This window comes from Amia ocellicauda, chromosome 14, assembly GCF_036373705.1.
Source record: "Amia ocellicauda isolate fAmiCal2 chromosome 14, fAmiCal2.hap1, whole genome shotgun sequence".
NCBI lineage: Eukaryota > Metazoa > Chordata > Actinopteri > Amiiformes > Amiidae > Amia > Amia ocellicauda.
The window spans coordinates 20,576,184-20,604,175 of NC_089863.1; the positions used below are offsets into that span (position 1 = coordinate 20,576,184).

Genomic DNA, 27,992 nt, shown 5'->3' on the forward strand with positions numbered 1-27,992 from the left:
TAAAAAAAGTGTAGGATTTCAGAAATGATTGAGGATATTAGTTTTGGCAGCCCAGTAACAAAGCGGAACGCCATCCCCTCTAATAATTTGGGTTTTTACTGCTGCTAAACTAAATCACACAGAAGCACCATTCAGATTGAAATGGGTAATTTCAAACATTCCTATGTAAAGTGTAAAAATAAAAAATAAAGTATTTCCAATACCTGCCAAATATGTTATGCCAAATTGGCAATTGTTTTATTTTTACTTTGGTGTAATGTGAATTGAATAATGTTTTAAAAGAAACATTGATAGATTTATAGAGTCATAAATATAGCAATCTAAAAGCATTTAATTGAGTTAACTCACATTAAAATACACCTGCTCTTCTGTATACCGGCTTCTAAATAACCTTGCATTATAATAATAATAATAATAATAATAATAATAATAATAATGTTATCCTTGAAACATGTTACAGCATTGATTTTATTAATTCAGTATTTTAAATTGAAATCAGGGTTTATGGGGTGTTTTTTCTACCCTTTTGATTACATTATCTATTAAATTAAAACAAAATTTTATTTACAAATTCTCAGAAATAATTTTGAATAAGATACATTCATAACCAAAGAATGTTAAATGTCCATAGCTGCTGACACTTAATCAGCACACCAAAGCATCTGTATAATTCAGTTTCCAATGAAGGTGTGTGAGAGAGAGATTTTCAGCAGACGTGGAAGTATTTGATTTATCCAACCCGATGTTACAGATAGTATTAAAATAAAGAGCATGTAGAAAAAATAATACATCAGCACAGACCTTTAATTATCTTTCAATCCATGAATAAAGGGGAATATGGGAAGTTGTGTCAGCAGCAGAATTTCTGAATAATTTATAACAAGGCTGGTGATAGGCCCTTGTTTGCTGTACTTTGTGTGACCACCATGCAAGTCAAACCTCCTCACCAGTAGTTCACCCTACATGATCACCCACATAAAACAATCCGATATAATGCATGATAGGGACTTAATTTAGCTAGGGCCCACCAAAAAGACTAATCAAGTATGGCTTGCCCTATAACACCACACATAGCACTAGACGAGGGAGTGTTCCCCCTGGCAGACAACGATACATTCCACTACACCTATATGTCATGATGTAACTAGTGGCAACAGCTTGTTAAGATGCCCCTTATTGACAAACGTTACCAATTTTATCATTTGGAAGTGAAGGCAAATATAAACAATATTACTATAAACAAGACAGCAGGCAGATATTTTTAATCATAACATAGCAAATCATATTTATGATCAATAGCAAGTATTAAAAAGTTACTGACAGTTCATCTTTGCATGTTTCATAGTTTTATTGCTCTGTCCTGAACACAGTAAAACAGGTTCACTTGGAACAAATTCAACTACATCCAGACATTAATCTAAAGATTGAAGAACACCTGGATCCAGGCTATAGAGCTATAAAGATCTACAGAGCAGCACCTAGATTATACATCGTGCTTATACATTTAGTTTTCCTTGTAAAACTACTCTATTATGAAAAACAGGCACTATGGATCACTGAAATGAGGTCCACATATTAACAGAACGGCAGGGAATTGTCTCATTACAGCCCAGTGCACCATTTTCGCCAGACAGTTAATAAAATAGGCTGATGACCCTCACAAGCTTCTTGTGCATTCTTGTGCAGTCTGACAAGACACCTGATCAAGAGCAGCACATCAATATTAGAGGCATGAAACACAGATCCCATGTTCTTAGAAAGGAAGGATTCATCCTGCAATTACCCCAGTACTCCTACCAATGTGCTCTCCCTGTCTCACATTCAGGTAAAATATTGATTTAGTCACTGAATCCTGTTAACTATCTGACCTATTCCTTGAGTGGACATGCTGGTGTCTAGAGAGTCCCCCCTTCTGGCTGAAGCACTTCCCACACAGGGCACAGGAGTAAGGCCTTTCTCCTGTGTGGACATGCTGGTGGCTCTTAAGAGACCCCGATGTGCTGAAGCTCTTTCCGCACTGGACACAAAGGTACGGTTTCTCCCCTGTGTGGACGCGCTGATGTTCCTTTAGTGACCCAGATGTGCTGAAGCTCTTACCACACTGTTTGCAGGGGTACGGTCTCTCCCCTGTGTGGACACGCTGGTGGATTTTTAGCTTGTTGGCGTCAGAGACGATCTTCCCACACAGGTTGCAGCAGTGGAGCCTGGCTTGGGTGTGAACCTTTTGGTGCTTTTCCAGCATCTCCAAAGTGGCATAACTCTTGCTGCACTGGATGCAACAGTGTTGCCGGTCCAAGGAGTGAGACAGTTTGTGGGCTTTGAGGCTCTTTAATCGGCAGTAACCCATCCCACACTGAGTGCAATAGTATGGCTTCTCACCCGTGTGAGTGCGCCGGTGTTTCAGCAGACAGCCAGACTCTTTGAAGCTCTTCCCACACTGGACACAGCAGTATGGCTTTTCCCCGGTGTGGATGCGTTCGTGGATTTTGAGGGAGTTGGAGTGATTGAAGCTCTTTCCACAATGGGTACAGTGGTACGGCCTCTCCCCTGTGTGCAGGCGCTCATGGGTCTTCAGGCTGCATTTGCTGTTCAGGCTCTTCCCGCACTGGCCACAGCGGTACAGAGCACCACCGGTGTGGATGTACTGGTGTCGTTTCAAGTTATATCTGGAACAGAAGCTTCTACTGCACTGGGTACAGTCGTGGCAACCCTTGGGGTCTCCCGGGCACTGCAAGTCTCTGTTCTTGTTCTGAAGTGGAGGCACGGGCAAAGTGGAGCATCCAAGTTGAAGCTGTCTGCAGTGAGATGATGGACTTTCACTTTTCACTGCATTGTCACCTCCTCCATGTCCCAGTTTCTGCATTTCATCTACAGTGAGCCCAGGTTCTACTTTAATTAATCTTTCTATTACACACTCAGATTTAACCACACCTTCTTCAGACATCCCTCCCACTTCTGTGTGTCCAGACTCCTGTCCAGTAACCTCCATTTTAATTATTTCTATCATTGTACTGGTTTGGCACAGGGTTTTATCAGTGTCCAGCTCTGCACCCTGAAAGAGCACTGCATCACTGTGATGCTCGGACTTAATGTAGTCCAGTCCATCGCCCTCTTCTTTAGTATATACACAGTGCAGTCTGGCTTCATTATGTGTATAAGAAGAGCCCAACTCTGTGTTACGGGTAGGCTGTAGATCAGTCTGCTCTTCTGACTTAATGTGGTAATGTTCATCAGGCTCTGATTTCATGTGAACAGTGTGTGCACTATTAGTGTAGGGCTCCATGCTATGGAAGGGATGGAGGTCAGAGTGGTGCTCTGACTTCATGTAGTCCGGTCCATCAGGCTCTCGTTTAATGTGCACACACAGCAGTCGGGCTTCATGATGCGTCTTAGTAGAGCTGAGCTCAGTGTTTTGACAGGCCTGTTGATCAGTGTACTGCTTTGAATTAATGCAGTCCAGATCATCAGTTTCTGTCTTTATACTGTCAGACCCTGGACTGGGTGGAGACCCCAGCTCTGCTGTGCTGAGAGACCGATTCCTGGGAAGATCTGCAGTGCAGATGGTGTAGAGGTCACAGTTGCTGGTCATAATGGAGGCAGAAAACTCGACTGTGCTTGATCAGAAGCCTGTGGTAAACCCTTCATCTATGGACAGACTACAGGCCACAGAGTACCTCCATAATACCTGCTTTTGTGCTTCTCAGTGAGCTGTTGTCTTCAGTATCTGTGGGCTGTGTGTCCTGCCTCAGACTGGAGCTCCACTCCTGCTCACAGTGCTGCTGCTCAATGGGAGCCCTTTCCCCAGAGTCAGGGAGAGCGCTGGCCTCTACAGCTCCTGGGGGAGAAACCAGACAGGAGAACAGCACTAAATAGCAGCTTGTGAAGATGAGCTGTTATTATAGATCACAGTAAAGTATTATCAAGTCAGTGCCATATTAGTTTGAATTAGTACTGTACAGATTATTTTAATTATGGCACATCATTTAGACTGATATTTGTTTAGAAAAACGATTTTATTCAAATGGTGCAATATTGTATGTCATTAGTTAAGATATTTTAGAAGAATGCCAGCTGTAGTAATGTCACAATCATGGACTATCAAGCTTGTAAATCAGAAAGTTAATAAATTAAACAAATAAAATTCCCTATCGATATTTGATATGGAGTAGGAACAAATCAACATATTAAAGAGCTACAGTATAATGTTTCTTGATTAATTTTTTTTTTTTTCCACAGGATCCATAAACTTTACCAAATGAGTGAGTAGTTAAATTGAGTTTATTTCAGTAAAAGTTTATTCATTTCATTATATTTATGTTATCTATACTATGTTGTATCATGTCTGTCCTTTACTCATTTAGAAGAAATTAAACATTCACATTTCTTGACAGTGATGATTAAGTTTGGTCTAGATGTAGTGGGGAGTATTCACACTTCTTTTGAAACAAAAAATTAAATTTAATAAATAGACTATACTCTCAGAGCTTAACATGTTGATTTCTTATTTTACTTTAACCTAAGTGGTGAAGAGACACTTGAACAGAAACGAATTATAATTATACTGATTTGCATGGTAGAATTTGCATAACTAAATGTATGCAACTAACTACAAATAAAACTGAAATCCAGGAAAGAGACACAATGATAAATGTTTTATTACAATCTGTACATACATATTCATTTTAAATGGTTTTCTATTCATTGTAATTTAAGTATATAATGTCAGGCTGTACCAGAAACAAGAGAAAAGCAAACCACAAAAAGGGTGATTCTATTTAAAAAATGTGTTACCTACCTCTTTTCTTTGAGACTCCTAGCTACCTTAATGAATGTTCATGCTAGGTTTCTCTCAACCATACCTTGGTTTTCCTTAAGTGCCATAAAGAAATAAATAATAAGCAGAATCTCCTAGAAAAACTGGAACTGGTTTAAAATAATCAATGGGTCCTCTGTTACAGACATTTTTACACCTATAATTAATTAATCTAGGAAAGCAATTATATATTGCTTATCAGTAAAAACAATACAAGAAACCCATCTTTGTGATTTTTGGTAATAGTTAAAATGTTCCTACTAATTAAAACTGAAATACTATTTATCTCTGCTCTGAGAATTTATGGTAGATCATCTCTTGGTATTTACTCTCACTCACTCACACACATTGATAGGGGATCAAATACTTATTTCCCTCATTAACATGCAAATCAATTTATAACTTTTTTTGAAATGCGTTTTTCTGGATTTTTTTGTTGTTATTCTGTCTCTCACTGTTAAAATACACCTACCATTAAAATTATAGACTGATCATTTCTTTGTCAGTGGGCAAACGTACAAAATCAGCAGGGGATCAAATACTTTTTTCCCTCAGTGTAGGTGACAAATAATTTGGTGTCATTTATTTCAATCCACTTAATTTTGTAGCGCATTAAACATTAAGGTACATTCTTAATTTACACTCACCTACTCACCTACGTACTTTTACCTGTACTTATCCGTGCTCTTTATAAGCCATTCATTTTGACTGTTTCCTTAATGTGTGTAGCACTGATCTAACTTACCACATTTATTTTTACACTTCAACTAGGCTACCCACTAACAGGATTCTTGCATACTATTTTGTACAAGATTTCAGTTCTATTTACTTCAGTTATTATGTAAATTATATAATGTATCCTTTGCTCTTTCCTAAAGTTTCTTTGTGGTATGTGTGTATTAACAGTAATTATTTCTATACAGACCATGTGGGGAAAAAACTTCACTCTTTACATATCTGCCCCCAGTTAACAGTAAAGGTATTAGTATATGTACAGTTTAGCTATACATAAAGTATAAGTAGTACTAATCCACATTGGAGGAACTTAATACCTTATGGGATTAAGCGGGATATATGAAAGCAGCTGTGTGAAATCTCAGATGAATACTTAAGATATTTAGATATTTTTACACACAAATGAAACACCCTAAATATGAACAAAAAATATAAAATCACAAATGATACCCTATACCTGTAAATGAAAACATATGAATTACTGCATTTCATTGTAAGACTCAGTGGCAAAAATAAATCTACCCTACAGAACTAAACTTTGCATGACTGGGGGAGAGCAAGATTAGATGGGGAGAGACATTGCAGTGTTGGAGAGATGAAGGCAGGCACAGGAATCTGGAAATAACATTTTTGGCAGATAATTTGTTATATTTAATTGTGAGCGTATAAGCAAATCTTTGCCAGAACACGTGTTGGAGGAGGGTTTATGTATTTGTTTCATAAAGATATGCTGGGAACAAATATCTGGGAAGATAAAGGTGGGGGGGAAACACCCAAATCTAGATTACTGTAATACTTGAATAAGGAAAATAAGAGCTCACATTTTACAGTCAAGTTTATTTTCAAAGGTTCCAGCTGTTGTATATGAATCACAGGTAACTGTGCAAGTAGTTATATATGGTCTTAAGATCAATTAACATTTAACCCCAATACTAAAAATGTTGTGGAGAAACCAGATTGAAATTGTGTAAAAATGTAGTATTCCTTTTCTATTAACTGTAGTTTAAATGATGCTGCGGCAGAATGGGATTCAATTTACATACAATTTGAAAAATGGTGAATGGTGAAACTGATGTTTTGTACATTTGTTTTCCCCAGAGGTGAAAGAAAATATTTCAAATACTCTCTCTCACACACACACACACACACACACACACTCGCTAAAAATGCAACCACCACTAGACTCATTGGCCAGATAAAACTCAGGATTCATTAACTGACACCAGCAGGAGAAAAAGCTTAAGCGGTCCTGCCTGGCCTTGGTGTGGATCTGTTGGCGTTTGAGAAGTCTCCCCTTCTGCACAAGGCTCTTCATGTTCTGGTTGTAGTACCGAGGCTTTTCCTCTTGGGTGAACACGCTGGTGTCTCCTAAGTGATCCTGATGAGATGAAGCTCTTCTCACACTGGCTGCAGCAGTACGGTCTCTCCCCTGTGTGGAGGTGTTGATGGCTCTTGAGCGACCGTAATGTGCTGAAGCTCTTCTCACACTGGTCACAGGAAAACGGTCTCTCCCCTGTGTGGATGCGCTGGTGTTCCTTGAGTGACCCCGATGTGCTGAAGCTCTTCTCACAATGGGTACAAGGGAACGGTCTCTCGCCTGTGTGAACACGCTGGTGGATTTTCAGTTTGGTGCCTTCAGCAAAGCTCTTCCCACACTGACTGCAGCAGTAGGTCCTGTGAACCTGCTGGTGTGTTTCCAACATCTCCAAAGTGGCATAGCTCTTTCCACACTGGATACAGCTGTGTGGCCGGTCAGAGGTGTGAACCAACTGGTGGCTTTTGAGGCCCTCTAACCGGCAGAAGCTCTTCCCACACTGGCTGCAGAAGTACGGCTTCTCCCCCGAGTGGGTGCGCTGGTGCTTCAGCAGACAGCCTGACTGGTTGAAGCTCTTCCCACACTGAGCACAACGGTATGGCCTCTCCCCGGTGTGGATACGCAGGTGAGTCTTGAGTTTCTCCAGCTGGTGGAAACTGTGACCACATTGGGAGCAGCAGTACGGTCTCTCCCCTGTGTGGATGCGTTGGTGGATCTTGAGGGAACCTGTGTGACTGAAGTCCTTCCCACACTGTGAACAGCTGTAAGGTTTCTCTCCTGTGTGAATCCGCTGGTGGATCTTCAACCTTTCTGACTGGTTAAAGGTTTTCCCACACTGTGCACAGCAGTACGGCCTCTCCCCTGTATGAACAAGCTTGTGTCTATGAAGTTCTCCTGAATCTCTGAAGCTCCTCCTGCACTGGTCACAGCAGTATGGCCTCTCACCTGTGTGGATGTGCTGGTGTCTTTTCAAGCTGTAACTGGAATAGAAACTTTTCCCACACTGGTTGCAGCAGTGGCAACCCTCGAGGTCTCCAGAAAACTCGATGATTGTGTTGCTGCTCCCAGGCAGCTGGGAGAGTGAGGATGGAGGCTTGGGGGAGCAAGATAATCCAGGAGGTTGCTGTTTGGGCGGAGATGATGGGCTCTCACTTCTCACTCCATTGTCCGACCCTCCACTGAAGACCTTCCTGAAGGCAGTATATTCTGGTTCACACAGTCCATTTCCAGAGATCTGAAGTCCCATGTTAGACTGTTCATCTACACTGAGCTCAGATTCTTCTTTTATTATTTTTTCTATTACACTCTCAGACCTAACTAGGTTGAGACCGTCTTCCATGCATTCAGACTCCCGACCACTGATCTCCATTTGAATGTGATGAGACATTGCACTGGATGTGTGCTGAGCATCACTGCCCAGTGCTGCACCATGAAGGGACAGTGCGTCAGTGTGGTGCTCTGACTTAATGTAGCCCATTCCAGCAGTCTCCTGTTTAATTTGAACAGATACCAAAAGAGGCCCATTCTGATTTGAGTTGAGTCCAGCTCTGCAGTGTGAAGGTGCTGTAAGTCAATATATTGCTCTGATTTGATGTAATCCACTATCCCAGATTCCGTTTTAATCTGGTCAGGGCGAAGACTGAGTTCATTATAGGTTTTATCAGAGGCTGCTGTAGTACTATAAACATCTTTCAGCTGAATGAGCTGTTCTGACTTAATGTAGTCCACTCTATCGGTCCCCATTTTTATGCAGTCAGTCCACAGACTGGTTTGAAGGACCAGCTCTGATGTGTTGGGAGACTGTGACCTCGACAGATCTACAGTGTGGTTGGAGACCAGATCAGATTCACTCTTCAAACTGGTAGGTAGGACCCTAGGGTGTCAGATACCAGTATACCAAATCCTTGCATTAAACCTAAATACATGGCCCTACTATGTGAGCATTTCTTTACTTCTGTCTGCGCCTGTCCTGCTCAGTGAGCCTCCATTTGTCTTCAGTATCTGTGGGCTCCCACTCCTGCTCACAGTGCTGCTGCTCAATGGTAGCCCTTTCCCCAGAGTCAGGGAGAGCGCTGGCCTCTACAGCTCCTGGGGGAGAGACAACACAGGAGAACACTGTAAACAGCAGGTGAGGACAGTAACCCTGCAGGGTTTTCAGCGTAATTCGTAATTGTACAGCTATATTCAGCAGATGGCTGAAAATAAAAGCGTTTAAGAAATTAACCAAAACAAATGTAATTACTTCTGGTAGTTTCACACCACTAGAGTTCCCTATTTTGCTAACTGAAAATCGGCAGAAATAAAAATATATATATATACATTTTAGTTACACAATTCTAGCATGAAATTATTTCAGTTCATGTTGTAATGACCATATTGTGTTACTTCAGAAATAAAACGCGAGATACTTTTAATTACAAAATACTATTGCATTTATAAAATTTTGAAAAAAAAAAAAAATCAATAGGATATTTAAGACCTATATTTTGATTCCATTAAATTTAAATTCGACTTCAGCCTAGACCTAAACATACATCATTAACATATGCCATGAAGACCAAATATAATTATTCTAACTATATATATATATATATACAAATATGAGTGTAACTGATAGTGTTCACAATCCTCAATTAATGAAAACAGAAGAGCTATCGCATTGCCTGATTGGTCAATATTACAATGTGATGGTATATGACGAATCAGCACATATGACACAATGCATTTGCAACACTCTCTCACACATGTATGTGTGTCAACAAGATGCCTTCATTTACATATAAATGTTAAAATATGATACTGGGTTTCAAAACTGTGACATAACGAACCTGGACATGTACCAAAATATTTCTTTACACATTATTAGAAAGGCCATGTGGTTACAAACATTGTACTATATATCAACAGAGCATAATCTAAAATCATCTTCCGATGGACTTACCTTACAAAAATGTCCACTGGATGCCTGTTTTGGGCTGGCTTTCCCGGATCAGCATGACTGGTCACGCTCGCAACACGATAAATAAGATGAAGGAGACTGGTGTCATTTGTGTCAGAGGGAGGCTCAAAGCCTCCTTTTTGCGAGTTGTATACGTCATTAAGGAATACCTTATGTCTGGGATCCCTCACCAAAGCTTTCAACAAAGGTCAATTTTATTTCGATTTAGTAGTGGTCATAAGGTTTGTAACTAAGCAGACACAAAATACATTTCTAAATTTAGAATATCAGAGATTGAATATACACTCACAACTTATTGTATTATTATTTTACTATTGTTAATTTCTGTAGTTTATTTTGCATCCAAGGCCCTGAGAATTAACAGCCGTTTCATTATTCCATGATCACTATGGTTTGTAAACCGGCACGGACACGACAGGTAAAAAATGTTACCGGTATTTTGTTAACAACTTTCTCAGATTCCAATTAATTATTTGGCCATTCTCCAACTATATAATTAGATTGGTTTTATACAGATGACACACACACACAAATTCAGTCTTCTGTATGTGTTAAGACTGTAAATATTTCTCAAATAATCATACTCAGGAATGTCACTTTAAAAGTTCAGGCCATAATGTTTTTTTTAATAGCAAGAATACAAACACCAAATTTTCTTGCACCTGGACTGTAATAACAGCGGTCAAAATCCTATATGCGGCATACCCCCAGTATCATATTTTAACACACACACACACATTATATATATATATATATATAAAAATATATTATATTATATTATAATATATATATATACACTCACCTAATGGATTATTAGGAACACCATACTAATACTGTGTTTGACCCCCTTTCGCCTTCAGAACTGCCTTAATTCTACGTGGCATTGATTCAACAAGGTGCTGAAAGCATTCTTTAGAAATGTTGGCCCATATTGATGGGATAGCATCTTGCAGTTGATGGAGATTTGTGGGATGCACATCCAGGGCACGAAGCTCCCGTTCCACCACATCCCAAAGATGCTCTATTGGGTTCAGATCTGGTGACTGTGGAGGCCAGTTTAGTACAGTGAACTCATTGTCATGTTCAAGAAACCAATTTGAAATGATTCGACCTTTGTGACATGGTGCATTATCCTGCTGGAAGTAGCCATCAGAGGATGGGTACATGGTGGTCATAAAGGGATGGACATGGTCAGAAACAATGCTCAGGTAGGCCGTGGCATTTAAACGATGCCCAATTGGCACTAAGGGGCCTAAAGTGTGCCAAGAAAACATCCCCCACACCATTACACCACCACCACCCGCCTGCACAGTGGTAACAAGGCATGATGGATCCATGTTCTCATTCTGTTTACACCAAATTCTGACTCTACCATCTGAATGTCTCAACAGAAATGGAGACTCATCAGACCAGGCAACATTTTTCCAGTCTTCAACTGTCCAATTTTGGTGCATACCTCGGTTGTAACGAGTGGTTATTTCAGTCTTCAGCTCTTCTATCAGCTTGAATCAGTCGGCCCATTCTCCTCTGACCTCTAGCATCAACAAGGCATTTTCGCCCACAGGACTGCCGCATACTGGATGTTTTTCCCTTTTCACACCATTCTTTGTAAACCCTAGAAATGGTTGTGCGTGAAAATCCCAGTAACTGAGCAGATTGTGAAATACTCAGACCGGCCCGTCTGGCACCAACAACCATGCCACGCTCAAAATTGCTTAAATCACCTTTCTTTCCCATTCAGACATTCAGTTTGGAGTTCAGGAGATTGTCTTGACCAGGACCACACCCCTAAATGCACTGAAGCAACTGCCATGTGATTGGTTGGTTAGATAATTGCATTAATGAGAAATTGAACAGGTGTTCCTAATAATCCTTTAGGTGAGTGTATATATACATATACAGTGAGGGAAAAAAGTATTTGATCCCCTGCTGATTTTGTACGTTTGCCCACTGACAAAGTAATGATCAGTCTATAATTTTAATGGTAGGTGTATTTTAACAGTGAGAGACAGAAAAACGCATTTCAAAAAAGTTATAAATTGATTTGCATGTTAATGAGGGAAATAAGTATTTGACCCCTTCGACTTAGTACTTGGTGGCAAAACCCTTGTTGGCAATCACAGAGGTCAGACGTTTCTTGTAGTTGGCCACCAGGTTTGCACACATCTCAGGAGGGATTTTGTCCCACTCCTCTTTGCAGATCCTCTCCAAGTCATTAAGGTTTCGAGGCTGACGTTTGGCAACTCGAACCTTCAGCTCCCTCCACAGATTTTCTATGGGATTAAGGTCTGGAGACTGGCTAGGTCACTCCAGGACCTTAATGTGCTTCTTCTTGAGCCACTCCTTTGTTGCCTTGGCTGTGTGTTTTGGGTCATTGTCATGCTGGAATACCCATCCACGACCCATTTTCAATGCCCTGGCTGAGGGAAGGAGGTTCTCACCCAAGATTTGACGGTACATGGCCCCGTCCATCGTCCCTTTGATGCGGTGCAGTTGTCCTGTCCCCTTAGAAGAAAAACACCCCCAAAGCATAATGTTTCCACCTCCATGTTTGACGGTGTGGATGGTGTTCTTGGGGTCATTCCTCCTCCTCCAAACACGGCGAGTTGAGTTGATGCCAAAGAGCTCGATTTTGGTCTCATCTGACCACAACACTTTCACCCAGTTCTCCTCTGAATCATTCAGATGTTGGCAAACTTCAGACGGCCTGTACATGTGCTTTCTTGAGCAGGGGGACCTTGCGGGCGCTGCAGGATTTCAGTCCTTCACGGCATAGTGTGTTACCAATTGTTTTCTTGGTGACTATGGTCCCAGCTGCCTTGAGATCATTAACAAGATCCTCCCATGTAGTTCTGGGCTGATTCCTTACCGTTCTCATGATCACTGAAACTCCATGAGGTGAGATCTTGCATGGAGCCCCAGAACGAGGGAGACTGACAGTTATTTTGTGTTTCTTCCATTTGCGAATAATCGCACCAGCTGTTGTCACCTTCTCACCAACCTGCTTGGCGATGGTCTTGTAGCCCATTCCAGCCTTGTGTAGGTCTACAATCTTGTCCCTGACATCCTTGGACAGCTCTTTGGTCTTGGCCATGGTGGAGAGTTTGGAATCTGATTGATTGATTGCTTCTGTGGACAGGTGTCTTTTATACAGGTAACGAGCTCCCTTTAAGAGAGTGCTCCTAATCTCAGCTCATTACCTGTATAAAAGACACCTGGGAGCCAGAAATCTTGCTGATTGATAGGGGATCAAATACTTATTTCCCTCATTAACATGCAAATCAATTTATAACTTTTTTGAAATGCGTTTTTCTGGATTTTGTTGTTGTTATTCTGTCTCTCACTGTTAAAATACACCTACCATTAAAATTATAGACTGATCATTTCTTTGTCAGTGGGCAAACGTACAAAATCAGCAGGGGATCAAATACTTTTTTCTCCCTCACTGTATATATACACACACACACATATACAGTCATCCCCACTCCACACTTCCATTGTTTGCCACCAGAGGTCGTCATCCCCTGAATTCTAACCTGTCTCTCATTCCCCAGCATCGATCATCCAATTGACATTCCACAGCACCATGTGCACTTGCAACATTCACCTCCACTCATTGGATCAGCACCTCACATCCCTGTCCCCTGCCTCACTCTGCTCTGTATTTAAACCCCCTGTTCATTGCATTCAATGCCAAGTCTTTTTTTTTTTTTTATGGTATCATTTCTAAGCGTTTCCCGTTTTGCCTGCACTGACTATCGATTCTTGGATTCCCTCTTCCTCCTTGTTTGAGCGATCACCTGACCTCCTGCTTGCCCCCTTGACGACTCTTTTGCCCATTCCTAAGGATCCTGTGTTTGACTCCTCTGTGCCTCTCCGCACCTGGGTTCATCCCTCCTGTGCCTCATCTGTTATTACAAACCCACACATGTAACAAAGTCAGGGGGGATCAACCCCCTTAATATATTTTATCTCAAATGCCCCATGATATTGCTCCACTGCCAAAATTCTGAAAACTCTTGTCTGAAACAAACATTATTATTTTGAATATTGAAATAATTGATTTGATTAATTATCCCAATTCTACACCAATATAGTCACTTAGTCTTCAATTAACATTAACCATATATGCCATTAAATTATTTAACAAGGTAAAGCATGTTTTGTAATAATTGAATGAGTAAACACAGATGATTGTCCAATAGGTGGCTTAATAAGAATCTGTATTGGCCTCTTGGTACTGGAGGACTGAAATACAGCACAATTCTGGGCCTTATGTATTGGATAACTTTATTTTTTGTCAAGTACAACATAACCACTCCAGAATACACATTTATGGATAGACCTGATGTTTTTTTGTTTTTGTTTACATTTCTTAACAGCTGGAACTCATAGAACTATGTGATTACTACTTAATTACCAAGAAAGGTTTTATTGATTATCAGATTTCTATGATTTAATTATGAAATCGACACATACCACTAACTACAACTTTTAAGCCAGGCAGAGAAATGTAAAATGCTGAAACATTCTATGAAGCCTATTGTTACGTTGCCTCAGTCGTTGTTGCTAGAGGGTGCTGTCCCTGTATCGAAGCACTCTTTTGCTGGGGTTCATGTACCCATTGTGGTTGTTCAGTCCCTTTGCACAGGGTTTATTTGACTTCATATTTGTTCACCGGTCCTGTCACAGTTGGTGTGTGAACAATAGTCATGGACAGAGTGATGGCTCTGGTGATGTATTGTCTTGTTCCACTTTGATATCACATCAAAAAGATGATATTGATTTGTCGTCTATTTATTCTCAGGCATTGAATGAGATTGAAGCTGGTAAGATGCCAATTTGTTATTATCTGAAAGATAATGTGCTGATGCGTGAGTGGAGGCCTTCTGATACACCTGCTGGTGATACGTGGAGGGTTGTGCATCAGATTGTATTATCAACTCGGTATCGACAGGAAGTGCTTTGTCTGGCCCATGAAGGCCACTGGCTGGTCATTTTGGAATTAATAAAGCGTTTTACCGCGTTATGAAACACTTCTATTGTCCTGGTGTGAAGGATGATGCGAGGCAGTTTTGTCGCACGCATCATGTATGTCAAGTGTCAGGTAAGCCTAATCAGAAGATTCCAAAGGCTCCCCTACAACCTATTCCTGCTTTTGGGGAACCATTTAGCCCAGTTATTGTTGATTGTGTAGGGCCATTGCCCAAGACAAGAGCAGGCAACCAATATCTGTTAACCATCATGTGCAGTGCCACTAGGTTTCCTGAAGCTATTCCTCTCAGAAACTACTGCACTTGTCATTGTGAAGGCTCTTGTTAAATTTTTCACTTTAGTGGGGTTGCCAAAGTCAGTACAGTCAGACCAAGGGACTAATTTTATGCCTGGTATCTTTCAACAGAATATCTCCAGTGCTTACCATCCTGAGTCACAAGGTGCCCTTGACAGGTTCCATCAGACACTTAAGACCATGATGAAGATATATTGCTTAGCCAATGAAAGGGACTGGGATGAATGTGTTCCCATGTAGTTGTTTGCTTATCGAGAGACTGCAAGATTCCTTGGGGTTTAGTCCGTTTGAACTTGTCTTTGGACATAAAGTCCGTGGGCCACTGAAATTGTTAAAAGAAAGATGGCTGGCAGTTGGTGAGGCAATTGGTCTCTTGAAATATGTATCAGATTTTAAGGACAGGTTATATAAAGCTCTTTTGGTTGCCCAAGAAAATCTGAAAAAGGCACAGCAACACATGAAAACCTGGTATGACCGTGGTACACGTGTTCGCAAGTTTGTACCAGGCAGTAAAGTGCTTGTGTTACTGCCAATGCGAGGAGATTCCCTTCGGGCTCAGTATTGTGGTCCGTATGTGATAGAAAAAAAGATAGGTGAATTAGATGATGTGGTGAGTACACCTGACAGAGGAAGGAAAAAGCACTTGTGTCATGTAAATATGCTTAAAGAGTATTTTGAGCGTAGCAAAAAACAATCTGAGAAGAGCATTGCTGTTGTGTCAAGTGAGCCGGTTATAGCAAATAATGATGAAAATGAAGAGGACAATGATTTTGGTGTCACTTCCTCCGGAACATCTGTAAAACTTGGAAATTCACAGGTGCTAAATAATACTAAAGATAGGCCATTTGACTTCAGAACAACAAGACATGATGCTACTTTTTGAAGAATTTAGGCAGGTATTTCCTGATGTGCCATCTAGGACACATTATTTAAGTCATGATGTTGATGTAGAGAATGCTTCTCCTGTAAAACAGCATCCTTACAGGGTAAGTCCTCAAAAGTTAGCCCTTATGAGATCGGAGGTTGACTATATGTTGAGTAATGGAATTATAGAGCCAAGCCAAAGTGAGTGGACTTCACCCTGTATTCTTGTACCCAAGATTATAGGCGGGTGAATCTGGTCAGTAAGGATGACACCTATCCTATCCCAAGGATTAATGACTGTATAGATCGGGTAGGCCATGCTAAATATGTAAGCAAGTTTGACTTGTTGAAAGGTTATTGGCAAGTGCCATTAACTGAACGTGCTAAGCAGATCTCTGCATTTGTGACTCCTGATGGTTTGTGACAATATCGAGTTATGCCTTTTGGCATGAAAAATGCCTCCGCTACTTTCCAGAGGCTAATGAACCAGGTTCTTCGTGGCTTTCCGAATTGTCAGGTTTATATTGATGACATTATTTTGTATAGCTCTACTCGGGAAGAACATCTATGTGACCTTAAGGAGTTATTTCAGCGGTTGATAGCTGCAAATTGACTATCAATCTTACTAAAAGTGAAATTGGACAGGTTTATGTCACATTTTTGGGACATGTAGTAGGTCAAGGTCGGGTCAAGCCTAAGAAACCTGAAGTCGAGGCCATATTGAATTTTCCAGTGCCTACAGATAAGAAGTCTCTGTCTCAGTTTCTGGGTATGGCAGGGTTTTACAGGAAATTTTGTAAACATTTCTCTGATGTAGTGTTGCTGTTGACTGACTTGACCTCAAAGAAAGTGAAGTTTGCATGGACCAGTGAGTGTCAAAGAGCTTTTGAAAACGTCAAAGTTATGTTATCTAGCCAGCCAGTGCTTGCTGCACCTGATTTCAGTAAGCCATTTAAAATAGCTGTTGATGCCAGTGATGTAGGTGCTGGAGCGATATTATTACAAGAAGATAAAAGTGGAATTGAACATCCAGTCTGCTGTTATTCAAAAAAGTTTAATAGACATCAGCGTAACTATTCAACAGTGGAAAAAGAGGCTTTAGCATTGTTATTAGCTATTCAGCATTTTGAAGTGTGTGTTGCACCTCAATTCACTCCTTTGACTGTGTATACTGATCACAACCCATTAATCTTTCTTAATAGAATGAAGGGTAGAAATCAAATGTTGTTAAGATGGAGTTTAATTTTATAGGAGTATAATTGAATCGTTAAGCATATCAAGGGAGTGGATAATGTTGTTGCTGATGCTCTATCAAGAATATGAAACCAGTTTCTTGTCAAGAAGTGTTGTATGTTAATGATTCCTATGTTGTAATGTGTATGTTGACTTTACAGTGTTAAAAAGGTTGTTTGTAAGAACCTTCAACCTTTTTCAACGTGGGGAGGTGTTACGGGTGTGTATTGTGGTGACCACTATCCCCCGGTGTCGCTGTGATGCATAAATGGTGCCAGGTGAGGATGTGGTGGACTCTCTTTTTACGGATGACCTCATTTATGAAATGGATATAAAAGGAGAAAGGGAAGAGGAACAAGGGAAATGAGACGGCATGGTGGTGGATATTGCAACCGCGGATTGATTGCGCAAAAGACTGCTGAATTAAACTTTCGCCCACTTTGGAAGCTTTGGCCAAGATGAACATGTTATCAACACTTCCGTGATTTCAACGGCACCTCTGCTTTGGTTGTTATACAAACTGGTAAAGGACTGGGGGAACTTCACTTTGGACTTTTGTGACGCCGTAGTTTGTAATAGTGTCTGTTTTGTTATGACTTTTGTCCTCCCATTTCATGATCTTTTTACTCCTCTTCTTAAATGTGCTGTAACTTATTCCAAATACATCTCATTGTGCTAAGATACACACATTTGTATCAGTTGTTTGAGTTAGTTGTTTGCCGTCATGTTATTCGTTGTGTGCAGGTCGGGAGGGGCTGCTAAATATTCTACCCGAACTGTTACACCTACGTATAGAATAGTTATTCTATATGTGACTGTCTCACTTAGCTTTATAGACTTACACTCACCTAAAGGATTATTAGGAACACCTGTTCAATTTCTCATTAATGCAATTATCTAACCAACCAATCACATGGCAGTTGCTTCAATGCATTTAGGGGTGTGGTCCTGGTCAAGACAATCTCCTGAACTCCAAATTGAATGTCTGAATGGGAAAGAAAGATGATTTAAGCAATTTTGAGCGTGGCATGGTTGTTGGTGCCAGAAGGGCCGGTCTGAGTATTTCACAATCTGCTCAGTTACTGGGATTTTCACGCACAACCATTTCTAGGGTTTACAAAGAATGGTGTGAAAAGGGAAAAACATCCAGTATGCGGCAGTCCTGTGGGCGAAAATGCCTTGTTGATGCTAGAGGTCACAGGAGAATGGGCCGACTGATTCAAGCTGATAGAAGAGCAACTTTGACTGAAATAACCACTCGTTACAACCGAGGTATGCAGCAAAGCATTTGTGAAGCCACAACACGTACAACCTTGAGGCGGATGGGCTACAACAGCAGAAGACCCCACCGGGTACCACTCATCTCCACTACAAATAGGAAAAAGAGGCTACAATTTGCACAAGCTCACCAAAATTGGACAGTTGAAGACTGGAAAAATGTTGCCTGGTCTGATGAGTCTCGATTTCTGTTGAGACATTCAGATGGTAGAGTCAGAATTTGGCGTAAACAGAATGAGAACATGGATCCATCATGCCTTGTTACCACTGTGCAGGCTGGTGGTGGTGGTGTAATGGTGTGAGGGATGTTTTCTTGGCACACTTTAGGCCCCTTAGTGCCAATTGGGCATCGTTTAAATGCCACGGCCTACCTGAGCATTGTTTCTGACCATGTCCATCCCTTTATGACCACCATGTACCCATCCTCTGATGGCTACTTCCAGCAGGATAATGCACCATGTCGAATCATTTCAAATTGGTTTCTTGAACATGACAATGAGTTCACTGTACTAAACTGGCCCCCACAGTCACCAGATCTCAACCCAATAGAGCATCTTTGGGATGTGGTGGAACGGGAGCTTCGTGCCCTGGATGTGCATCCCACAAATCTCCATCAACTGCAAGATGCTATCCTATCAATATGGGCCAACATTTCTAAAGAATGCTTTCAGCACCTTGTTGAATCAATGCCACGCAGAATTAAGGCAGTTCTGAAGGTGAAAGGGGGTCAAACACAGTATTAGTATGGTGTTCCTAATAATCCTTTAGGTGAGTGTATACTATTGTATTGAGAGGGTGGGCAAATGCATTACAAATAACATCACAGAACTTTAGATTAGCAGTCTGAAGCATAGGGCATGTCACCTCTGAAACATCTTTAGGCTAATTCTTGAACAATGTTTTTGACTTTTAATACCAGACTGGTGTTTTCCTTTGCATTGGCTTAATGCAACTGTATTTATTTAAAAATGACATAATCTCACCACAATATATTAATTATAAAAAATATAAAAATATATGCCAGTATAGGTCTATATGATATATCATCCACCCCTATAGTGAGATGATTAAACAACTATTGCTTATATAAGTACTAATATACCTTACTGTAGTGAGACAAATTAACTAGATTTACATTTAAAAGGTCTATTTACAATGCTTCACCTAGCAGTGTTGCCTACGTGATCTCTCTAAGTACACCATGACATCTAAAACAAACCAGTAGTAATAAATAGGCTAAATAAATAAAAGCAATGGATTGATAAAAAAAACGAATGTCCAGCAATATCATTGAACTATAATTATAATAAAACAAAAATTAGCAGGCTATCCAATTTAATTTTATTGGGTAGGTGGGTGTGTTATCTAAGATTGTCAGTGTCATGGGACACATGTTTAGCAATTAATACATTTTATTAGTATTGGTATTAATCCCAGTCAACTATAATTTATTATAACAGAAAATTGTCACCTCTCCTGTATCTCCACCGCCAATGACAGATTGTTTTATTCCCTAGCATTGTAGGTGAAAATGTATGGAGATCACTGTCAAAAACATTAAAATGCGAATGCGAATATTACCAGTACAAATCACATTTGTGACTTACCACTCACATATTTGAGAGTTAGATACAGGTTTAAATCACTGTCAAAAATACGTCAATAAGGTCACAGGCCGAGATTGTGGAACAATCGATGAGGATTTAACAGCGCATGTGCTACGGAAGCAGGTGTTACGACGAATTCAGTGACCGCTAGGATTCTTGTGACCAGGTGGATTGCGCATGCGCCGGCAGCAATCCCCGCTGTCTGCCTACAGGAGCGCGTGATCACTCATGACGCAACCACGTCATTGTCTATAGCGCATGCGCACTACTGCAAACAACGAGATTAGCGCTTCTGCTGTCTTTGTGCAATTGTGCATGCTGAGTGGATTGTTTAAAAACAACAGCAGCTATACAAATTGTTTATTGGTGTGTATACATTAGTTACACTTACTATAAGATGCAAGTATATGTACTCTTACTATAGGTTATCGAACTTTAAATGCATAGTTAAAGTTGCACTTCTTAGTACTGACATTATTCTGTATTTGATATGCTCTTAGGTATCTGCCAATTGAAAAAGAGAACCTAACGCAACGGATTAATGTAGGTAATTAAATATATGTATTGTACGATGTTCGTGTCTTTTTCACAGACCACAAGAAACGCATTGAGAATCATTTCTTATTACTAAACAAGTAATACCACATTTGCAGCATCATAAACTTCATCGACATAAATGCAGTACGATCTTCTAAATGCTTATTTACTTATTTATTATTTTATTATTATTATTTTTGTCATTTTAGCTGACGCTCTTATCCAGGGCGACTTACATTTGTACCCATTTATACAGCTGGGCATTTTACTGGAGCAATCTAAGTGAAGTACCTGCTCAAGGGTACAACAGCGCTGCCCACCCACAACCTTCCAGTCCTGAGTCCAGAGCCCTAACCAATACTCCACAGTGCTGCCTATTTGTAAGTAATTTAATTCCTGACAGCTGTTCACAACTATCACACACACAGGTGAAGTTATAACAGAAAATGTGAATGTTAAAGGAGATTATGATGGTGTATTTGCTCTCACTAAGGAAGAGGTCACCATTTTTTCCAAGGGGCACAATTTTTTACAGCCATCGGAAAATATGGTGACCCCCCCCCCTATAAATCAAGCAGGAGTTCTCCAAAAATGCCCAAACTTTTACTGTGTGCCCCCTTCCAACCTGCATACACACCCACTTTTGTGACTCTAGTGTGTATTTGCTCTCCATAAGGAAGGGGTCACCATTTTTTCCAAGCGGCAGTTTATTACAGCCACTGCAAAATTTGGTGACAGACACATGTACCTTGAAAAATGTGCTGTTAATATAACCACTACCTATTTTTTTTTTAAGGAATCGCATACAAAGTAATTGCCGTACACGATGTTAGTGTGATACATAAGAAAGAACATAAGAAAGTTTACAAATGAGAGGAGGCCATTCGACCCATCGTGCTCGTTTGGTGTTCATTAATATCTAAGTGATCCAAGGATCCTATCCAGACTATTTTTAAATGTTCCCAAACTTTCAGTTTCTACCACATCGCTGGGGAGTTTGTTCCAGATTGTGACGACTCTCTGTGTGAAGAAGTGTCTCCTGTTTTTCGTTTTTGAATGCCTTGAAGCCCAATTTCCATTTGTGTCCCCGGGTGCGTGTGTCCCTGCTGATCTGGAAAAGCTCCTCTGGTTTGATGTGGTCGATTCCTTTCATGATTTTGAAGACTTGGATCAAGTCCCCACGTAGTCTCCTCTGTTCCAGGGTGAAAAGGTTCAGTTCCTCAGTCTCTCAGTAGGACTTTCCCTTCAGACCTGGAATAAGTCTGGTTGCTCTCCCCTGAACTGCCTCTAGAGCAGCGATATCTTTCTTGAAGTGTGGAGCCCAGAACTGTCCACAGTATCCAGATGAGCTCTAACTAGTGCATTGTACAGTCTGAACATCACTGCCCTTGTTCTCAATTCTACACTTTTGACAATATACCCTAACATCCTGTTTGCCTTTTTATTGCTTCCCCACATTGTTTGGATGGAGAAAGTGAGGAGTCCACATAGACTCCTAGGTCTTTCTCATGCGTTACTTCATCTAGTTCTGTTCCTCCCATAGTGTAATTATAGTGGACATTTTTGTTACCTGCATGTATTACCTTGCACTTGTCCACATTGAATTTCATTTGCCAGGTGTCGGCCCACAACTGAATATTATCTAAGTCCCTCTGAATAGCCTGTGCTGCCAAGATTGTATCTGCTGAGCCACCTAATTTAGTATCACCTGCAAATTTGACAAGTTTGCTAACTATCCCAGAGTCCAGATCATTAATATAGATTAGAAAAAGCAAAGGCCCTAGTACTGATCCCTGTGGAACTCCACTAACAACCTCACTCCAGTTAGAAGTGACTCCTCTAATCGACACCCTCTGTTTCCTAGACATCAACCAGTTCATAATCCATCTACTTACATTACCCTGAATGCCTACAGCTTCCAATCTGAGGATCAGTCTTTGGTGTGGATAGTAAGTAATTAGTAAGACATGATCTGCCTCGTCTAAACTCATGTTGACTATCTCCAAGAATATGGTTTTCATTGAGATGCTCCTCTATTTTCTGTCTAATCATTTTATCCAACATGTTACAGGTGATGCAGGTGAGACTGATTGGTCTGTAATTTCCTGGCTCAGTTTTGTCCCCTTTCTTGTGGATTGGTATGACATTTGCTGTCTTCCAGTCAGTTGGCACATCCCCTGTTCTAAGTGTCATTTGGAATAATCGAGTTAGCGGCCTATAAATAATTTCCCTCATTTCTTTAAGTACTTTTGGAAATATCCCATCTGGCCCAGGTGATTTGTTGGTTTTTAATTCTGCTAGTCCCTTTAGTACCTCCTCCTCATTTATCATTTATCTCTCTTTGGGTTTGACTGGACTGATTGTCAACCTGTAGCATGTCATCCGTTTTTTCTTTTGTAAAAACCTCTGTGAAATACTCATTTATAATATTTGCCACATCTTGTGTTCGTTTTCCAAGATACCTCCATTTTTGCCCTTTATCCGTTTCACCTCCTCCTTTATTGACCGCTTGCTGTTGTAATATTGAAAAAAGCTCTTTGCATTGGTTTGAGCTCTAAGAGCTGTTTCTTTCTGTTTCCCTCTTTGCTTTCCTGATCCCTTTCTTAAGATCTCTTTGCAGCTCAACATATTCTATGTATTTTGTTTTGTCACCATCCCTTTTGTATGCGCTATACAACATTTTCTTCCTCTTTATATTTTTTTGCATACCTCTATTAAACCATTTTGGCCAATGTTTTTTGTTCCTCAATTTGCTAAGTTTTGGTACGAATTGCTCCTGAGCCTCGAGTAGTATATTCTTAAAATATACCCATGCATTTTCAACTAACTCTGTATCCAGTGTGCTCCAGTCTACCTCTTCTAAGTGCCGTCTCATACCTTCAAGGTTTGCTTTTCTAAAATTGTAGACCATTGTTTTAGACTTGGACCTTGTTTTTTTAAAGAATGCCTCAAAGCTAACCATATTGTGATCACAATTTGCCATTGGTTCTCTAACTACTGTCCCCCTGACTCTATCTTGGTCATTTGAAAATATCAAATCAATGCCTGTGCTCTCTGGTTGGTTCCCTGACAAATTGAGTTAGAAAGCAGTCATTTACCATCTCAACCATTTCTATTTCTGCTTCTGTAGTCCCCACTGGGCTTTCCCAGTCTAAGTTTGGGAAATTGAAATCCCCCATTATAACAGCCACATCCTTGCTACATGCAGTCCTGATTACACTGTACAATGCAGCATCTTTCTGAATATCTGAGTTTGGTGGCCTGTAACACACTCCTACCGCTAATCCTCCAGATCTCTTGTTCAACAGTTTCACCCACAAAGATTCTGTTCCGTTACTGGGATCTAATACAAGTTCTTCTGCCTCAATGTCATTTTTCACATATAATGCTACCCCACCACATACAGTATGCTACACTTATTTAGCACATACGTATTGTAACTGATAAAACTGATGTGAAGGCTATGCAGGGAAAAATGCTGAAACTGAAAAACAGTTTAAGTAGGTTATGGATCCCGGAGTGTTGTAGGTGTGTTCATTATTCTATATAAATGTTTTAACTGTCGTTAAGAATAAATTCTGCCACGTTAGTTATAACCAGTTAGCAACACATAGGCTGCGACTGTAACATTACATACTGCTAACACACACCCCAGCTAACACACAACGCTGTGTAACATGTTTTTGAACGTATTTTATCTCAATCAACACGAACTCTCAGCAATGTATAACTTCAAGAAGTAAATTGGAGTTTAGCAGAGTGTCAATTGAGTATTTTAAGCAATTAATTGTAAAATAAAATAAAAGCACGGGGATATCTGAAATAAGCTTCATAAACACAAATGGTAATGGAGTACACCTGATGGGGAAATAAAAAAGCCACAGGACAATGCGACTCTCCAAACACCGCACACCCCTTAACTGCGGCTGCAAGTACATTGTTGAGATGTTGGGCTCCACTTTCTTGTAGCGCACATGTCAACAGTTCTGCGCAGATCTGCACAATCCCACCGATCCCATTGGTGGAGGCGCGCAGATCCGCGCAACACTGCGCACAAACGCGCCCCGGACAGCCGGTCACAGCGGCGTGATCACAGGAGACAGACTGCCGCCACCGCAGCCGCCACTTTCTGCTTTGGAAATACTGTCAATGAATAGTGCATTGGTATTTACAATAACGCAGTATTCCTGTGCGACAGTGCAATGAATAATGCTAGTAAAACCTGGGGTGAGAATAAGAAATGCATAAATACCGTGCATTACCTGCGGAGGCCGCTCCAGGTCCTGTTCCCGCGGACTAGACCCAGGCCTCTGCCTCCCCGGCCTCTCCTCCTGCTCTCCCTCCGTTAGCGGTATTTCACTCGTTTCCTCTCTCCCTCCCTGTCTCACACGTACACAAGTTGTGCGGAGGCTGTTGGCCGCTTTGTAACACAAGCAGTTTGGCGTTTTGTTTCGCTACCAGGTGCAGATATAATATTCTTCCCCAGCAAAGGGGGTTTGTCTCTCACTCCTCTATACAGACTGTCTTCCGCAGGATCAAGGGGTTCGGGGGTGTCCGGTAGGTTTCGGCAATTTCCGGAACAGCATGTGTTAAAACCGCTTTGGTGACGGTGCTGTCCAGCTGCGAAGTGGGTTGATAATGAGACAGAGAAAATGGATAGACTATTGTATTTTGGCATAGTTGGAAAGGTAATAAATAGCTTTTCCTGCTCTCAGGTTTTTTTTGTATTCTCTTTATTTTTACTAAGTTTATTTGTAGTGCTTATTTTTACTTATTTCTTTATTTTGAAGATCAGAAACAAAAACTTAAATAAACGACTTTATTCTTTGGAAACTATCTTCTTGGTCCTCTTTATTCCTGTTTTAACATGGGTCCGTGAACTCAAAGTCGCGTAAGAGCTTGAATAACTTAATTAAAAAGCACCCACGCTTTGTAGAATGACATGATAGTAGTATTAGTAGTAGTAGTCTTATTATAATTATTGATAATTAATTAGCCCATGCATTTTACCACTTCATTTAGTTTCATCACATTTTTCATTAAACTATATTCATAGAGCCATTATATATTTTCACTATTTGTTAAACAGTGTAAAGATCAAGTACAGTTCCTAACAAAAAGCAATTGTCATAAAGGTCTGTTTCTTGGGTACTGATGGCACATACCAACTAATACCTTTAGTGTCTTTTTATACATAACATTTTATAAAACTTATGTTTTTGTATAATTCATGTTTGCTTCGTTATGTCACATTATGCTGAAAAAATATAACCTCTTCGTTTTTCATACTAGTAAATTGGTATGGTGAGAGCGGAAGGTTGTGGGTTCAAATCCCGATTAAGGCAGTGCTGTTGTACCCTTGAGCAAAGTACTTCACTTAGATTGCTCCAGTAAAATACCCCGCTGTATAAATGGGTACAAATGATAAGGGCGTCTGCTAAGTGACAGTAATGTGTTGATGTATATGCAGTGAGACCCTTATGTTTTACGTAGATCTACTGCAATTTAACTTTTGTGACATGACTAACCTGCCTTCTTAGTAGTAGTGTCAATTATTCTTCTATCATTGTATCTTCTATAGCCCTCTGTTGATCAATAGCTATTCTTCTCGAATGTGTTAATCTATGTCCAGCTGACAGCAGGAGCCCCTGTGTGGCCCCAGGGCCCTGCAGCTGTGAGAGCCGGCGGTGTGATTGGATTTGCAAATGGAATCGACATTGAATTTTCAACGCTGAATCAACGTTGATGATTTAACGTTGGATCAACTTGGAATAATCTACGTTGATTCAACGTTAGATAGGCAACGTTGACATTTAATTGAAATTGGTTGTATTTGCAATTGGAATCAACGCTGAAAATTCAACGTCAATTCCATTTGCAAATCCAATCAATGTATATTCAACGTTGAAATATGACGTTGGGACAACGTTGTTTATAATGTAATCTAATGTATACAACATTGGAATTTAGTTTGCAAATTGGTTGGATTTGCAAATGGAATCAATGTCAATTTTCAACATTCCTTCAACATCAATTTAATCAGCAAATGCAAACAACCACAGAAAGAGAGAGGGTGAGTGATGACGAGAGTTAATCTGGGGGGAGAACAAAAGAAAACCACTAAATACACTTCTTGGTGTTAACTATACAAAAACAGTAGGGGTAAAAAACACAGAATGAACCTAGAATGAAAACTACAAACATCGTTTTTTTTGTCTGGAATTACTTTAATTTCATGCGTTTGAAGAAAGACAGTACCTGCAGAAAACAACACACGATGTGTCATAGTACTATTAACGTCTAAGAATGTAAGTTAAACCACCTGAAAAACAGATTTTAAAAATGATAACAATCTTTTTAAAACTAGTTCCATGCAAGTTATGGTTAGAGAGTATGTTTACATACACCCACAGTTTTTCCAATATGTGTTATACAGGTCTCCAGTTGAACTAAAGTTAGAAAAAAATAATACAAAAAATATGCATATTGTTCAAATTTCAAATATCGTTAACAGTCACTGATAAAATATTTTAATTGTAGTTACTATTTTGATAATACATTTGATTAATGCACACATAATACAATTTTCTTATCCTGCACTGAAATATTTTGCTAGTGAAATATTTGAGTTAAACTAGCCGTTAATGACTTATTTGAATTAAGGAACACTCACAAATATTTTTCCTTTAGAGGGATGCGTTTAAATTCTCATTATATACCTTCATCAATTTCTACAGTATATAACAGTTAAACATTCAAGCAGCAAAGACCCTTTCAATAGCCTACACAAAATATATATAGACTCTTACTTGAGAAACCCTTCCTCCATACAGCCAGCTTCAGTTAAAATGGAGGTTCTTCCCAGGCTGTGTTCAAGTTTAAAGGCTTTCCCGCTTTCATCTAATTAGCTGATTACTTGATCACCCTTTGCAACTCTATCTTTGAGAGTGATTGGTCGGCTAAGCCGTTTGTCATAGAGTAGCATTATATACATACATACACACGTACATATACACATACATACAGTGAGGGGGAAAAAAGTATTTGATCCCCTGCTGATTTTGTACGTTTGCCCACTGACAAAGAAATGATCAGTCTATAATTTTAATGGTAGGTGTATTTTAACAGTGAGAGACAGAATAACAACAAAAAAAATCCAGAAAAATGCATTTCAAAAAAGTTATAAATTGATTTGCATGTTAATGAGGGAAATAAGTATTTGATCCCCTATCAATCAGCAAGATTTCTGGCTCCCAGGTGTCTTTTATACAGGTAACGAGCTGAGATTAGGAGCACTCTCTTAAAGGGAGTGCTCCTAATCTCAGCTCGTTACCTGTATAAAAGACACCTGTCCACAGAAG

General features: G+C 40.1%; 1 protein-coding gene across 2 annotated transcripts; it reads right to left on the minus strand.

The window, feature by feature from the left end:
• Nucleotides 1–675: 675 nt before the first annotated feature.
• On the minus strand, nucleotides 676–25,186 carry LOC136767774 (zinc finger protein ZFP2-like). 2 transcript variants are annotated; one of them, XM_066721767.1, is made up of 2 exons: nucleotides 24,894–25,186; nucleotides 676–3,835 (listed from the first exon to the last, which is right to left on the minus strand). In XM_066721767.1, the coding sequence occupies exon 2, from the start codon at nucleotides 3,587–3,589 to the stop codon at nucleotides 1,856–1,858; it is 1,734 nt and encodes a 577-aa protein (XP_066577864.1). In that variant the 5' UTR covers nucleotides 3,590–3,835; nucleotides 24,894–25,186; the 3' UTR covers nucleotides 676–1,855. The 2 variants fall into 2 exon arrangements, with proteins under 2 accessions (XP_066577864.1, XP_066577865.1); XM_066721768.1 differs by lacking the exon at nucleotides 676–3,835 and adding an exon at nucleotides 3,845–8,951.
• Between the last annotated feature and the right edge of the window lie 2,806 nt (nucleotides 25,187–27,992).